We start from the raw sequence: 15,685 nt of genomic DNA, 5'->3' as shown, positions 1-15,685 counted from the left end.
AGTTAGGGAGGTGGCAGTTGTCAAACAATCCATGTTGCGACGATGGCCATAGGAATAATTGCGCTCCTATGGAGCCACCGAATAAATCAAATTGGGGTACGTATTGGATGAATAATGCAGGATGGACAAACACTAATACTACAGGTTCGTCTTCTGGATCTACCAGACCCATACCATTGACCTATGGGAGAAATGTAGTTGTGGATAACACATATACACCAACAGAATATGAAATTCATTTAGTAGAGGTACATGAACCGCCGAGGAACTTGAATGACGGGTGGTCAAACTAGTACCTGTCATTTCAGGTCTTCGTCGGGTGGCTGGTATTGAGGAATGAGGCAAACATCGCAAGTCAGTAAATATTCTTGAATATACGAGGGCTGTTTTCTTTTCCATCCTCCGATTGGCTGTAAATAAAAGAAAAATGTACAGAAAATAATAATTTTATTACCAAAAGTACAGTTAAGTCTTAACTTATTTTTCTACATAATCGCCAAAACGATTGAGGCACTTGTCATACCGTGACACAAGTTTTTCGATGCCTTCCTTGAAGAATGTCGCCACCAGTGAGGACAGGTAAGTCTTGACGGCGTCCTGAAGTTCTTCGTTAGTAGCGAAGTGCTGCCCACCTAACCATGACTTCAGTTCTCGGAACAGGTGATAATCACTTGGCGCTAGGTCTGGGCTGTACGGTGGATGTTCAAAAACTTCCCATTTAAACTTTTTGAGGAGGTCTTTTGTCATGTTGGCACTGTGTGGTCAGGCGTTGTCACGGTTCAAAACAACACCAGATGAAAGCATTCCTCTGCGTTTGTTTTGAATGGCTCAGCGGAGATGACGTAAAGTTTCACAATAAACTTCCTTGGTTATCGTCGTAGCTTGCTCCATAAAGTACACCAGCAGTACTCCTTTATGGTCCCAAAACACAGTGGCCATTGTTTTTCTTTTCGTCAGTGAATGTTTAAACTTTTTTGGCTTGCTTGGGGAAGCTTTGATTGTTCCTTTGTTTCAGGATTGTCATAGAGGACCAATGTTTAATCGCCAGTAACAATCGACTTCAAAAAAACGTTTCCCTCGTTGGCATAATGTGTGAGAAACGATAATGCTGACGCCATCCTTCGATTTTGTGCTTGGTACTCAGCATTTTTGGGATCCAACTTGCACACAATTTCCGATAGCCAAGGTCTTGAGTCACACTTGTGCACAAAGCAGACCTTGAAATGTCTGGAAATTCATCTGACAGTTCGCTAATTCTAAACCTTCGTTTTCATCTCACCGCCTGATCAACACGCTCAACGACGCCTACAGTGGCGACAGACTTGCGACCTTGTCCACCTTCACCATGGACGTCTGTTCATTCTTCTTTAAATTTTCGACACCATTCCCGAACACTACCATCACTCATAATGTTGTTACCATACACGTTGCTCATTCTGCGATGGATTTCTGCAGCACTACATCCTTCTGCTTGCAGAAAATGGATTACACTTCGTAACTCACATTTGGCGGGAGCATCGAGCGTAGTGGCCATGTTTACACGGACGTAGCTCAGCTACAACTGACACACTGCAGCTGAAAACAGCAGAGGTTGTCGTGGGAGAGCTGGGCAATTGCATGACGCACAGGTCCGGCCCCTCCCTACCTCTTACTTGCTTAGATGGACGATCGGAGGTTGAAAAAAAAAAAAAACAGCCCTCGTAATACAGAACCGGATATTCGGAAAGATCTCGTGAAAGTACCAAGGAATGAAACGAATGAAAAAGGGTATACTTTGCAAGCGATTGCAGTAGTAAAGATTAATAATTTACCAGTTAGTGTACTGATAGATACAGGGGCGACAGTGTGATGACAATGAGTTGCTTGAATATGGTTAGTCAGCAACAAAAAATACTCACCTTACCAGTAACAGGCTGCACAGTGTCAGGAGCATTTAGCGCGAAAGCGCAACTCATAATTAAGCAGATATGGGTGACAGTGGACCTACAAGGAGTAGCCATAGAATGCACTTTCTTGGTAGTGTCTAGAATGTCAGCGCTGTGTATTTGGGGTATGGATTTTTTATATGACTTTGGTGCAGTGATTGATATTAAGGAAGGCATGTGTGTACTTTTATAGTTAAAGGCAAACCATTAAAGGTAACTTCGTTGAAGAATAAGATTATTTTAGGACAGTATTGCCAGAATCTAACCATTAATTGTCTTCCTGTAAATGCTTTGCATTTCAAGAATAATAATTGTGTTAGGCAAACTGATGCTGAGAGCGATGTATTGAGCATCGCTGAAAAAGTACGAGAATTGGAATATTTATCACCCCAACAACGAACTGAATTGAGAGAGGTCTTGCAATTATTTTTGCCTGTATTTAATAAAAATACCAGGTGTAATTAAGGACTTTGAATATTGTATCGAAACATACCCTCATTCAACTTTTACAAACTACATATTCAGTCCCTTGGTCAAAAACAGAAGCTGTAACTAAAGAGATAAAAAAGATGATAGACTGGGGAATTATTGAGACTTCCACATTCGAATACTCAAGCTCATTAATGGCAGTGACTAAGCCAAATGGTGACATTTGGTTAGTCTTAGATGCTCGTGATATTAATAAGATTATTGAGCCTGTGCGGAATCATCCAGAGAATTTAGAAGAACGATTACAGAAATTTCACGGGGTGAAGTTCTTCACCTCCCTTGACCTCCGAAGCTCATATTGGCAAACTAAAATGTCTAAGGAATCAAGAAAGTATATGGCATTCATTTACCTAGGACGTAGTTACCAATTTAAAGTATTGCCGTTTGGAATGAACGTTAGTGGTAGGTTAGAAAATTTAAAAAGGGAAATGGACAGGTTAAAGTTAGATATAGTGGGAATTAGCGAAGTTCAGTGTCAGGAGGAACAACACTTTTCGTCAGGTGAATACAGGGTTATAAATACAAAATCAAATAGGGGTAATGCAGGAGTAGGTTTAATAATTAATAAAAAAGATAGGCGTGCAGGTAAGCTACTACAAACAGCATAGTGAACGCATTACTGTGGCCAGGATAGACATGAAGCCCACGCCTACTACAGTAGTACAAGTTTATATGCCAACTAGCTCTGCAGATGACGAAGAAATTGAAGAAATGTATGATGAGATAAAAGAAATTATTCAGATAGTGAAGGGAGACGAAAATTTAATAGTCATGGGTGACTGGAATTCGATAGTAGGAAAAGGAAGAGCAGTAAAATTAGTAGGCGAATATGGATTAGGGGTAAGAAATGAAAGAGGAAGCTGCCTCGTAGAATTTTGCACAGAGCATAAATTTATCGTAGCTAACACCTGGTTCAAGAATCATAAAAGAAGGTTGTATACATGGAAGAAGCCTGGAGATACTGACAGGTTTCAAATAGATTATATAATGGTAAGACAGAGTTTTAGGAACCAGGTTTTAAATTGCAAGACATTTCCAGGGGCAGATGTGGACTCTGACCACAATCTATTGGTTATGAACTGTAGATTAAAACTGAAAAAACTGCAAAAAGGTGGGAATTTAAGGAGATGGGACCTGGATAAACTGACTAAACCAGAGGTTGTACATAGTTTCAGGGAGGGCATAAAGGAACAATTGACAGGAATGGGGGAAAGAAGTACAGTAGAAGAAGAATGGGTAGCTCTGAGGGATGAAGCAGTGAAGGCAGCAGAGGATCAAGTAGGTAAAAAGACGAGGGCCGGTAGAAATCCTTGGGTAACAGAAGAAATATTGAATTTAATTGATGAAAGGAGAAAATATAAAAATGCAGTAAATGAAGCAAGCAAAAAGGAATACAAACGTCTCAAAAATGAGATCGACAGCAACTGTAAAATGCCTCAGCAGGCATGGCTAGAGGACAACTGTACGGATGTAGAGGATTATCTCACTAGGGGTATGATAGATACTGCCTAGAGGGATATTAAAGAGACCTTTGGAGAAAAGAGAACCACTTGTATGAATGTCAAGAGCTCAGATGGAAACCTAGTTCTAAGCAAAGAAGGGAAAGCAGAAAAGTGGAAGGAGTATATAGAGGGTCTATACAAGGGCGAGGTACTTGAGGGCAATATTATGGAAATGAAAGAGGATGTAGATGAAGATGAAATGGGAGATATGATACTGCGTGAAGAGTTTGACAGAGCACTGAAAGACCTAAACCGCAACAAGGTCCCGGGAGTAGACAACATTCCATTAGAACTACTGACAGCCTTGGGAGAGCCAGTCCTGACAAAACTCTACCATCTGGTGAGCAAAACATATGAGACAGCAAAATACCCTCAAACTTCAAGAAGAATATAATAATTCCAATCCCAAAGAAAGCAGGTGTTGACAGATGTAAAAATTACCAAACCATGAGTTTAATAAGTCACGGCTACAAAATACTAACACGAATTCTTTACAGACAAATGCAAAAACTGGTAGAAGCCAACCTCGGGGAAGATCAGTTTGGATTCCGTAAAATTCTTGGAACACATGAGGCAATACTGACCCTATGACTTATCTTAGAAGCTAGATTAAGAAAAGGCAAACCTACGTTTCTAGCATTTGTAGACTTAGAGAAAGCTTTTGACAATATTGATTGGAATACTCTCTTTCAAATTCTAAGGTGGCAGGGGTAAAATACAGGGAGCGAAAAGCTATTTGCAATTTGTACAGAAACCAGATGGCAGTTTAAGAGTTGAGGGACATGAAACGGAAGCAGTGGTTGGGAAGGGAGCGAGACAGGGTAGTAGCCTCTCCCCAATGTTATTTAATCTATATATTGAGCAAGCAATAAAGGAAACAAAAGAAAAATTCAGAGCAGGTATTAAAATCCGTGGAGAGGAAACAAAAACTTTAAGGTTCGCTGATGACATTGTAATTCTGTCAGAGACAGCAAAGGACTTGGAAGAGCAATTGAACGGAATGGACAGTGTCTTGAAAGGAGGATACAAGATGAACATCAACAAAACCAAGATGAGGATAATGGAATGTAGTCGAGTTAACTGGGGTGATGCTGAGGGAATTAGATTAGGGAATGAGACACTTAAAGTAGTAAAGGAGTTTTACTATTTGGGGAGCAAAATAACTGATGATGGTCGAAGTAGAGAGGATATAAAATGTGGACTGGCAATGGCAAGGAGAGCGTTTCTGAAGAAGAGAAATTTGTTAACATCAAGTATAGATTTCGGTGTCAGGAAGTCATTTCTGAAAGTACCGCTGTTTGTATGGAGTGTAGCCATGTATGGAAGTGAAACATGGATGATAAATAGTTTAGACAAGAAGAGAATAGAAGCTTTCTAAATGTGGTGCTACAGAAGAATGCTGAAGATTAGAGGGAGACCAAGAGATGAATACACCAAACAGATTCAGAAGGATGTAGGCTGCAGTAGGTACTGGGAGATGAAGAAGCTTGCACAGGATAGAGTAGGATGGAGAGCTGCATCAAATCAGTCTCAGGACTGAAGACCACAACAACATAAAAATTATTGCCTTTGCTAGTCGAACCTTATCTGGTTGTGAATGCTCGTACAGTACTACTGAGCAGGAAGTATTAGCAATTATATGGGCACTAAAAAAGTTCCGATATTTTGTATATGGTAAACGGATAGTGATATACTGTGGCCATAAAGCAGTGATGTTCTTAATGACGAGTAGAATGTTACGTGGCTGACTTACGCGTTGGGCCTTATTATTACAGGAATATGACGTAATGGTTATGCATGTCGAAGGGAGAGACAATGTTGTCGCTGACACATTGTCGAGGTTACCAACTACCAGGATCGATGAGGTTGAAGAAGAGAGAGTAATGGATTTTAAGGTGATGGTGTAAGGAATACTTTCGTATAGGAAAGAGGTTAATGAAATGTGTTCACAAATAGGGCAAATGCAGAAAGTAGATGGTAAATGGAGAAAAATAATAAGTGATTTAAGAACAGGAACGACTGATAAATTTAACAGTCATTACCAACTGCAAGAAGGCGTATTGTTTTATTGTAAACTGAGAAGGATGAGTGGAAGATATGCATTCCCTCATGGTGTATTGATTCCGTATTGTGGTTCACATATGTGAGATGGGGTCATTTCAGAGCTCATAAGTGTGTAATGAAATTACAACAACTATGTTTCTATCCAAATTTACTGAAAAGAGCTCAAGAAATACTCAAGAGGTGTAGGATATGTCAAAAGGCAAGGCTGGTCAATTATTGTGTTAAAGATGTGTTGCATCCAATAATACCTAGGAAACCTCTAAGCATCGTATCATGTGATACATGTGGGCCATTTCCAGTAGCAAAAGGAAATTTTAAATATGTATTTGTAATGTATGATCTTTTCACAAAATATGTAAAATTGTATGCGTTACGATCAACTGATGTGAAACCTATGTTAAGAAGGATCATAGATGATTATTTAGTTAAAGTGGAGAAACCTGCAACGCTAATTTCTGATAATGCATCGTATTTTTGAAGTAATGTGTGGCACGAAACAATGAAGACATGGGGAATTCCTCATGTATTCATTTCCCGCTTTAATATGTCAGGGAACCCCATAGAAAGAGTCTTCCGAGAATTGAACAGATTCATAAAAACATATGTGTGTAACCAACATCATAGATGGATAGAATTAGTCGGAAAATTTGAAGAAATATATAATAAATTACCACTTATGTCAACCAGTTATTCACCTAATGAGATTTTATTTAATAAGCAACATAGTAATGAGTAGCTTGGTAAGTTACCATGCTTACGTAAAAAGACAAAGGATCGTGATTAGGTTATATATAAAGTATATTTAAGATTACAACAAAAAGCTAATCTTCAAAAAAAGTCAATTTGATAAAAAGCTAGGTTTAGGAGTTAGCTACAAAGTTGGTGATTGTGTGTTATTAAAGAAACATCCCAAATCTTCAAAGAGAAAGAAATTAAATAGAAAATGGTGTAGCTTATATAAAGGACCATACAGGATTATTAAAATACCACACGCTGGAAGTTACCTTCTGGAAGATAAAGAAGATAAAAGGAGTATATCCTCATATAGAATTAAAGAAATATTTTAATTGATTAAGAATTTAATTTTTTTGCATATATAAAGTAGGATAAGATTGGAAGCAAGAAGACGTGAACAACGTTTATGAACTTTTCTATGTAGAATTAGTAGACAATTAATCAGTAGTAGTAGTTCTTGTAATACTTAAGTTAAATTTTAAGTCGTCAAAGAAAATGATGAGTTTCATTGAAAATTTACTAAGTAACAGCAGCATGTTTTATTAAGTTTTGTTTAGTAAGCCATCGAGAAAAGTTTTTACTAATGTGCCTCATCATGTTATGCAATAAACAAGGCATCAACTTAATATAAAGTACGCAAGCACACTGAAACATCTTATCATGGTCATTCCGAAACAAGGAAATTGATTTAAAAGGAAAAGATCACTTATTTTGAGAAAAACGAGATAAGAGACGAGTAAAGGAAAATAAATATAAACAGATAAACCAATAAACTTAAAAAGGGTGAAAAACATTTCAATGATAGAACATTACAAATAAAATAGTGACAGTGTTTAAAAAGCTGTACTGGTTAACAGACCAATAGGACACGTGGGAAGTGAGTGAGTTAGTTAGTTAATGTTATAGTGTTATACCTAAATATTTCTATTATCTATACCACTCCCTTAAATGGCACAAAATGCATATATTATATCTCCAGATTAATTTACTTATATTCAAGAATTCATCTATGGTATAGAAGGAGTTGTCAAGGAGGTATGATTTCAATTTGTTTTTGAAAATATTACTGCTGTCTGTCAGACATTTTATTTCATATGGTAATTCATCAAAAAGTTTTATAGCAGCATACTTTACCTCTTTCTGTGCCAAAGATAGGTTAAGTAAAGGATAGTGTAGGTCTTTCTTTTTTCTGGTATTGTAATCATGAATGTCACTGTTGATTTTAAACTGGTCTATGTTGCTGAGAAAAAAATTCATTACTGAGTAAATGTACTGTGAAGCAGTTGTAAGAACTCGGTCCGGCACACAGTTTTAATCTGCCTGGAAGTTTCATATCAGCGCACACTCCGCTGCAGAGTGAAAATCTCATTCTGGAAACATCCCCCAGGCTGTGGCTCAGCCATGTCTCTGCAATATCCTTTCTTTCAAGAGTGCTAGTTCTGCAAGGTTCGCAGGAGAGCTTCTGTTAAGTTTGGAAGGTAGGAGAAGAGGTACTGGCAGAAGTAAAGCTGTGAGAACGGGCTGTGAGTCGCGCTTGGGTAGCTCAGTTGGTAGAGCACTTGCCTGCGAAAGGCAAAGGTCCCAAGTTTGAGTCTCGGTCTGGCACACAGTTTTAATCTGCCAGGAAGTATCATATCAGTGTACACTCCACTGCAGAGTGAAACTCTCATTCTGGATTCTTTAAACTTAATTATTCCTTCGAAACTGACCATAAGTGAGAAATGTGGGAGCTGTTATAGGGTAGTGAGTTGAGGGATTTGTTGCCAGTCTTGTAGGAAATATTTTCACTGGGCAGGATGCAGTGGGGAGAATGTTGGGAGAACAGAAGATGCTCTCTCCTGGAGCTGCAGAGTATGCAGTAGGAACATTTTGATTGGGGAACAGGAAAGGAAAATCTGTACCCTTCAGGCATAGTTGGAACAAGCAAGGAAGGAACTGATAAGGATCGATGGAGATAGGGGGGGAGGAGCGTGGTTGGAAACTGGCAGCTGGTAGGAAGATAGAACGAAAGAGAATGCGATCCAACAGTTTTATCATCAACACCAAAAACGGCTGTCTACCACTGCCACAGTTAAGTGGAGAAGAGCCTCAGGTAGAACAAGGAGCAGGAAATGTGCAGCACACTTCAAATGAGGCCAAGAAACCTAGGAATGTACAAAGTGTTAGGAAGAAGCAAGTGCTGCTGCTAGGTAGTAGCCATGGGCAAGGTGTAGGCCCCGCAGAAAATATGAACGCAATTTGCAATCTCTAGAAAAGAGCCATAAGATTAATAACCAAAAACAGTAGTCGAGTTCATTGTAAAGATCTATTCAAAACATTGAGGATTTTAATTGCTCCATGTGTATACATTTGCCATTCAGTTGTACGCATAAAAAATAACACAAGTAATTACTAAACAAACAGCTCTGTCCATGACCATGGAACAAGAGCTAGACTCAACTTACATTTACCAAGAAAAAATAAACATAAATCTCAAAAGAGCATTTTCTACCAAGGAATGAACCTGTACAATAAATTGCCACAAGAGATTAAAGAAATTGCAAAAATACATTTATTTAAAAACGCAGCTAAAAAATATCTGTTATGCAATACATTTTATACATTGAAGGATTACTTACATAAAACAGATTAGGGGTTTGGAAAAAAAGTTATACAAATAAATAATAATTATGATTATAAAACATCCAAGATTCCACATAACACCTACACACTATGTTTTTTCCTTCTTTTTGCTTTTCTACAAAAACTTTCCCCCAAGCTAAGCATAGTGCAATACTAACACCTCTAATGACTGTCTCTAACTAGAAGTCTGTAAATGTATGTGTATACATATTAGCTTATTTTAAATTGGTCAGAACTTGTAAATACTTTGACACGTCCTATATCCTTGTAAAAAGAGATCTATGGATGAATAAAGCTACTATTACTACTACTGCTATGTATTAGCTTTTCTAAAATTCTCCTACATGCAATCAAAAGTGAAACCGGATGGAAATCTGATGATTTTTTTTAAAATCTCTTTCTTATGGATGCTTATTTATTTACAAAATGATCCTGTAAATCTACGTAGTATGGCCGTGTGTATGATAAATACTGAACCAGTCCTTAAACACTACAAACATTTCTTTTCTTCTTACGCTGAACAAAATTTCATTAGATCAGAAAGAATATTATATAATATCGTAGCACTGAGAACAAAATTTCATTAGATCAGAAAGAATATTATATAATATCGTAGCACTGAGGACATTTTACAAATACAGCATCAAAGTGTGGTACATTTTTATTTTTCTACATACTACATCACGGAATAGGAACACTGGTGATTTGAATTTATCCACGCACATTCTTCTAATGTTATCTACATAATGCTTTATAAAGTTTCATGCCAGGAATGAGTACGCCTTTTTAAGGTAGTGAACATTTCCTTCCTTTGAAACTTCCTGGCAGGTTATACAGTTGTGTATTAGACTGGGACTTGAACTAGGAACCTCATGTTTCATAGGCAATGCTCTCACCAACTGAGTTATTTGGGTCTAGATAGTTGAGTTGGTAAGCGCACTGCCTGCAGGAGGCAAGATTATGGATTTGAATCCTGATCCTACTTACAGTTTTAACCTGCTAAGTTGTTTCAAAACAGTGCACACTTCTGAAGAGAGTAAAATCCATTTGTGTACCACAATTGTTTGTCTGTATAGTAGTTGTGCATGGATTCATCATGTGAAACAGTTATAACCATTGTTAATTTTTTCTTTTATAACAATGACACTTTCTAATAAGTATATACATTTAGGGAAGAGGTAGAATTCTATTCTCTCTAAATAGCTGTCTGCGTGACATTCTTTGATCTTCTCTTTCTCTGCAGTCTGAAATATTTCTGGCTTGCTCCACAGTTGTCTTAAATACTACTCCATATTTCAATACTGAGTGAGCATATGCAAAATATATAGTCCTGAGATTATTATATGAAACAGACTTATTCTGGGTGGCAACCAAAGCCCGTATAAAATAAAAAATCATTTTCACCACACTTTTATTTTAAATTAGCACATAATTATGCATTAACAGTTAGTTTTGAGCACATGTAAGCGCTTAGAGGATGTGGATACATCATCCTCATAAGTGGTGTGAAACATAAATCAAATGCCACAAACAGTTATGCATGACAGGGTTGTCAACGGACAAGACTTCAGAATACGTCTGCACTAACTGCACATACATAATCAATTTTGTGGAAATTTATGAGATGTCTCCATCACTTTCATATGGTATGAAGAAATTTTAGGAGCTTACCTGCCTCCAATAGCATTTAGAAGCCCTTCAGTTACGATTTCATCAACATATCTTACGTAGGCCAGCCATTTCTCACTACATTTTTTATCATTCAGCTTCAACTGCAAATGAGAAATGACATGTTCAATTTCACTTACAGTCCACTATAATAAAAAAAAGCACAAATTTTGACACAGGCATAAATAATTGCCATAATTAGTTTGGATACCACAATTAAAATTTGAACTTCCCTCTTTTATACTTTTCTTTCATGTTAAAGTTTCAGGGTTGTTTTCAGAATATTGTGACCATCAAAAAGCAATTAAAATTCATCAGTGAAACACCTGCAGTGTGGGTGGGTATATTAACAATGTCTATTCACATGGAAGTTGGAATAGAAAATTTCGACCAATAATATTTCCCCAGCCCCTTCCCCCGCCCCAAATGACAATATCCTCACATTACACATCATCTTTATAGCCTCAACTATATAAGGAACTTCTTTGCCATTCAGTTTAAATTAAAACCCTGAGAAAGCTATACACAATCCAGTCAAATAATTTCTTTATTATGAGACTCTGCATTGGAAGAAGTTTGGTGTTGCAACGATTTTTTACATGTGTTGAGTATTCGCTGTGCATTGACAGAGATTCAGACTTGGAGCGCTGCCTTGCTTTTCCCACTGAGCTAGTCAAGAAGAACTTATGAGCCAATCAAGTACTTCACTATGTCATTACCACTTCCCTTTTCTTAAACATTCAGTGGGACTGAAATGGTACAGTTGATAAAACTGATGAAAAACAACATCAGAATTATTATTTTAACAAACTTACTCTATTGAATTCTACTTTCAACTCTAAGGCTCCTGCTAAGACATTCTCTCATGAGTGCTAGTTCTGTAAGATAAGGAAGAAAGACTGGGACACAAGGTGAGTGCTAATTACATTCCGAAATTTTTGTCTGTGGTTCCTTTTTATATGGCTAGAAAAAAACCTGTGTGCAATACAGGGAATGAAGTTCAAAGTATGTATGGTACTGCTTAAAATTGCCATGAATGTTCACGATACATGCTGATTTAAAATTTAATCCACATGAACATTAGCCATGAATGAATTTTCCAGGCACCCTCATCGCAAAATTTAATCAGCATACAGAACACAAATTTTAATCTTCTGTAGCCTATTGACTGACAATGTGTCTTTTACTATTTGATTTATTAATCATAATAATTAAAGTACATGAATTATTCATGGGAGACACAGTTGTTTGGAAAACTGGTTTCATCAGATAATCAAACTGTATATTTTTGTTAACCAATTTGCCAACAAAAATTAAATATATTTATAATAAATTGAATCTCTTGTACCGTTACAAATGCAACTACAGTAGGAATGTACGCACTACAGCCTAGTAAATCAAAAATATTTTACACATACGTTATTTCACAGATAGTACACATTTATAGAGATAACTCTTACAAAAATAACCTTAATTTTGGTCTGTCTAAACAAGCCTACCCGCTTACAAGCAGCTAAGTCTTGCATTTTTTTCAGGATACTGGCTGCTTTCAAGTACAGCTTCAAACCATCGCAAGACATTATCTGAACATTAAATACTTCAGAAGCAACCAGTACATATTCATTTTCATTTTCTGGACCAATAGCTAATGAGACGCTGGCAGTGTCAATTTTGTCAGTGATGAAGCTTACAGTTTTGCTATCCTGCATGCTGTGGTGTCCTGGATCTGCATCTTCGACACTCGTCCATTCTTGAACATCTTCTTCATAACGTTCAAGGCAATTGAGTCCTTAAAGCATACTGGGCATTCTGGACATGTCATTCTGATTGTCATTTTCAATTAAACTTTAAGAACTTTCTGCCATACCCAAAATTTTATTCCAGGATTTTTCAAATTCTGTTCTGTATTACGTGGAAGAAATCACTTTTCCTCATCCTTTTCATACGAGATATCACATGATGGATGAGTTGGTATATTTTCAAGGAGCAGTAATATTCTCTCTCGTTTGCCATTCTTTAACTGATGACCTTTTACAGAGAATTAAAATATTCTATAACCCATTCAGTGAAAATCATACCATCCACCCCAGCACTCTTGTGAGGTACAATAGAGAGCACAGACATATTAACATGTTGGAAACAAAGCGGTTTCTTAGTTTTACAATGACGAGCAGAGGCAATCGGTGGCTACCAGTAGCATTGGTACTAGCTGAAGCAGTAATATAATGCTTATTTTAGGACCAGATAGTCCTAATTCACAATGTGAAGCAAAACGTTTTCTTGGTAAAGCTTTCCAATCAAGGCCTGTTTGTTAGTATTGTAAATGTTTTCTCCTTCAATACATCCCTTACCAGGTGGCTACTCAAACCTGGTAAAAAATTCCCTGAGAATTCCAGAGGTAAGCAGGAAGATGGTGTCAAGAATGATAAAGTAATGATGGAGGGGGCTGGGGGGGGGGGGCATATCACAATAATGACTTTTCTTTCCTCTCATGTGAGCTATATACTAGCCATAAGCAGTTGTTTAACCACAGTTTTCAAACATCAATAATTTATATGGAATGATGTTTGTACAATTAACACACTTTGAAACATTAAGTATTTTAAAATTTGTGATTTATAAAACTTAATATAAATCAGTTTCGACACTAGATTAAAAATGCAGAATTCCCTGAGATTTTATGAAATTTCTGAAATCCCCTGAGTACTGATTTTTCCAGGTAAAGTATAATTCCCTAGAATTCCATGTTTCCCAGAAGAATCACCACCCTGACTTAGTTTGGTTTTGAAAGAATCACACGCTAAAGAATCAGCAGACAGATTTCTCCTTGTACATCAAGTTCACGAATGCCATGCCTTGATTTAAGCATTTTAACCAGTCCGTGTTGGCTTTAAAATTCAAAAGCCCTCCAAGATCTTCATTAAATTGAAGTGCCTTTTTCCACAGGATGGGACCAGACAGGTTCTCTCTATGGCCCATTTTGTGCTAACCACCTGTAAACAGCATCATCTAGATCCATTTAAGTGGTTACCTTCATAGTTTTATGACTTGTTGATCCATCAGTAGACTCAAGCTTAGATATAAAATTTGTGATACTTGCTTTTTGTTTGTTATGTCAGTAATTGTCGACATACCAACTTTGTACTTGTCATCTTATTCTGTTGTTCCTGCTGAAGGCAATGGACATTATCACCAAAGGCTTGAGTTTTTACACAAGGATGTCACCATGACAAATTTTGTTCCCAAATAACTTTAAAATGTGTCAAACAATAATAATTGCACTTGTAAGGATATTGCAAATATATCTAAATAAACACCAACTAAGTAAACAGCAACTCAGATACCTCAGTATATGACAAAAAAAAAAAACACTGCAGCACATACAGTGTGTTTCCTTGTTGGGATGAAGGAGAACTACACAATTAATACAAAAGACAAGTAACACCAGTCCAGTAATCTCTCACTTTAGTGTTCAACCCTGAGGTTGGTTTGCAGCAGTGTGCCATTCCTCTTCTGTCTGCCTTCCTCTTCGTTTCTGTGTATGAAGTACATCCTAAAACATTCATAATCTACTGCATGTATGACATCCTCGGTTGGCTCAGGTGAGTCCTTCCCTTAATAGTTCCTCGTGCCAGTGTTCCAGTGATGTTACTGTGGCTTAAAACTTGTCCTACAAGTTTGTCTCTTCTTCTCTGGATATGCCTCCATGAAGATCCAGTTTCCTGTACTCTTCTCAGCACCTCTTCATTGGTAACTCTGCCTCTCCAGCTGTCATCCTTCTGTAGCCCCAAATCTCCAGGACTGCTAGTTGTATTCTGTCTTGTTATCCTATTGTCCAAGTTTCACACCCATAAAGAGCCACACTCCAAACAAATGCTTTTATAATCCATTTCATTATTTCCTGACTGATGTTCTTACTGATGAGTGAATTATTTCTTCAATTAACTGCAATGTTGGCAGTACAGTCCAGTAATATCCAATTCAAACAATATAAGCTGAAACAGCTGTCAGACAGTAGCATATGGTTGCACTTTCTGCACTACCTCTACATATGCGGGCAAATCTGTGGGAGTATAGTTGTAAAGTATTGCAGCAGCCACTGCCAGCCAGCAGGTCCAAGGTGTTGGCATTCCAATTGCAGTAACACGGCTGTCTGTTCATCACAAGACAGGCCAGGCTTCGCTCCACAAAGGCTGCCAGCCCAGTGGGACAATGAGGTCCTTGTAGTATAGGTAATGGAATTTCTCCATAACAGGCTTCAGTGGTATTTTTGAGAACATGATTAGAAGTGGCACATTGGCATAAGAGTTAAGCTCCTATCTGGCATAAATAGCTGTCACTTTGTAACAGACTGATTCACAGCCCTGTAGTATGGCTACAAAGTAGAGGCTACACCTGACAAGGGGGTGACATGGAGCTGCCAGCAGCAGTAACGAGTTCAGGACTCCATTACTGTTGCTGCTTCCTGCACTAAGTCTGCCTTCCAGACTTGGCGCCATGATGCAGAGGAGTTATCCCAGGCCCATTCCATCAGTGAGCCAGACTCCTTCTCAGGGGGGCAGTGGGTTGATTGCTAGGCAGGGCAGCCACTTCTGCTACTCCCAGTGCAGGCAGCACTGCACCACACACCACTACTCACCACAACGTGTCCCTCCACTGGGGAGCTGGCTTCCATTGCAA

The 15,685-nt window shown here is 37.9% G+C and overlaps 1 protein-coding gene across 1 annotated transcript in view; it reads right to left on the bottom strand.

The window, feature by feature from the left end:
* LOC124593960 (dynein beta chain, ciliary-like) overlaps positions 1–15,685 on the bottom strand; it is a 746,507-nt gene that overhangs the window by 476,937 nt on the left and 253,885 nt on the right. The window contains exon 18 of the mRNA XM_047132308.1: positions 11,009–11,140. Within this exon, the coding sequence (XP_046988264.1) occupies positions 11,009–11,140 (132 nt within the window). The remainder of the gene's footprint in view (positions 1–11,008; positions 11,141–15,685) is intronic.

The sequence above is a fragment of the Schistocerca americana genome, chromosome 2 (assembly GCF_021461395.2).
Source record: "Schistocerca americana isolate TAMUIC-IGC-003095 chromosome 2, iqSchAmer2.1, whole genome shotgun sequence".
NCBI classification, from domain to species: Eukaryota; Metazoa; Arthropoda; class Insecta; order Orthoptera; family Acrididae; genus Schistocerca; species Schistocerca americana.
The sequence above is the reverse complement of the archived record's forward strand: the minus strand, read 5'-3'. Positions and strand labels throughout refer to the sequence as shown.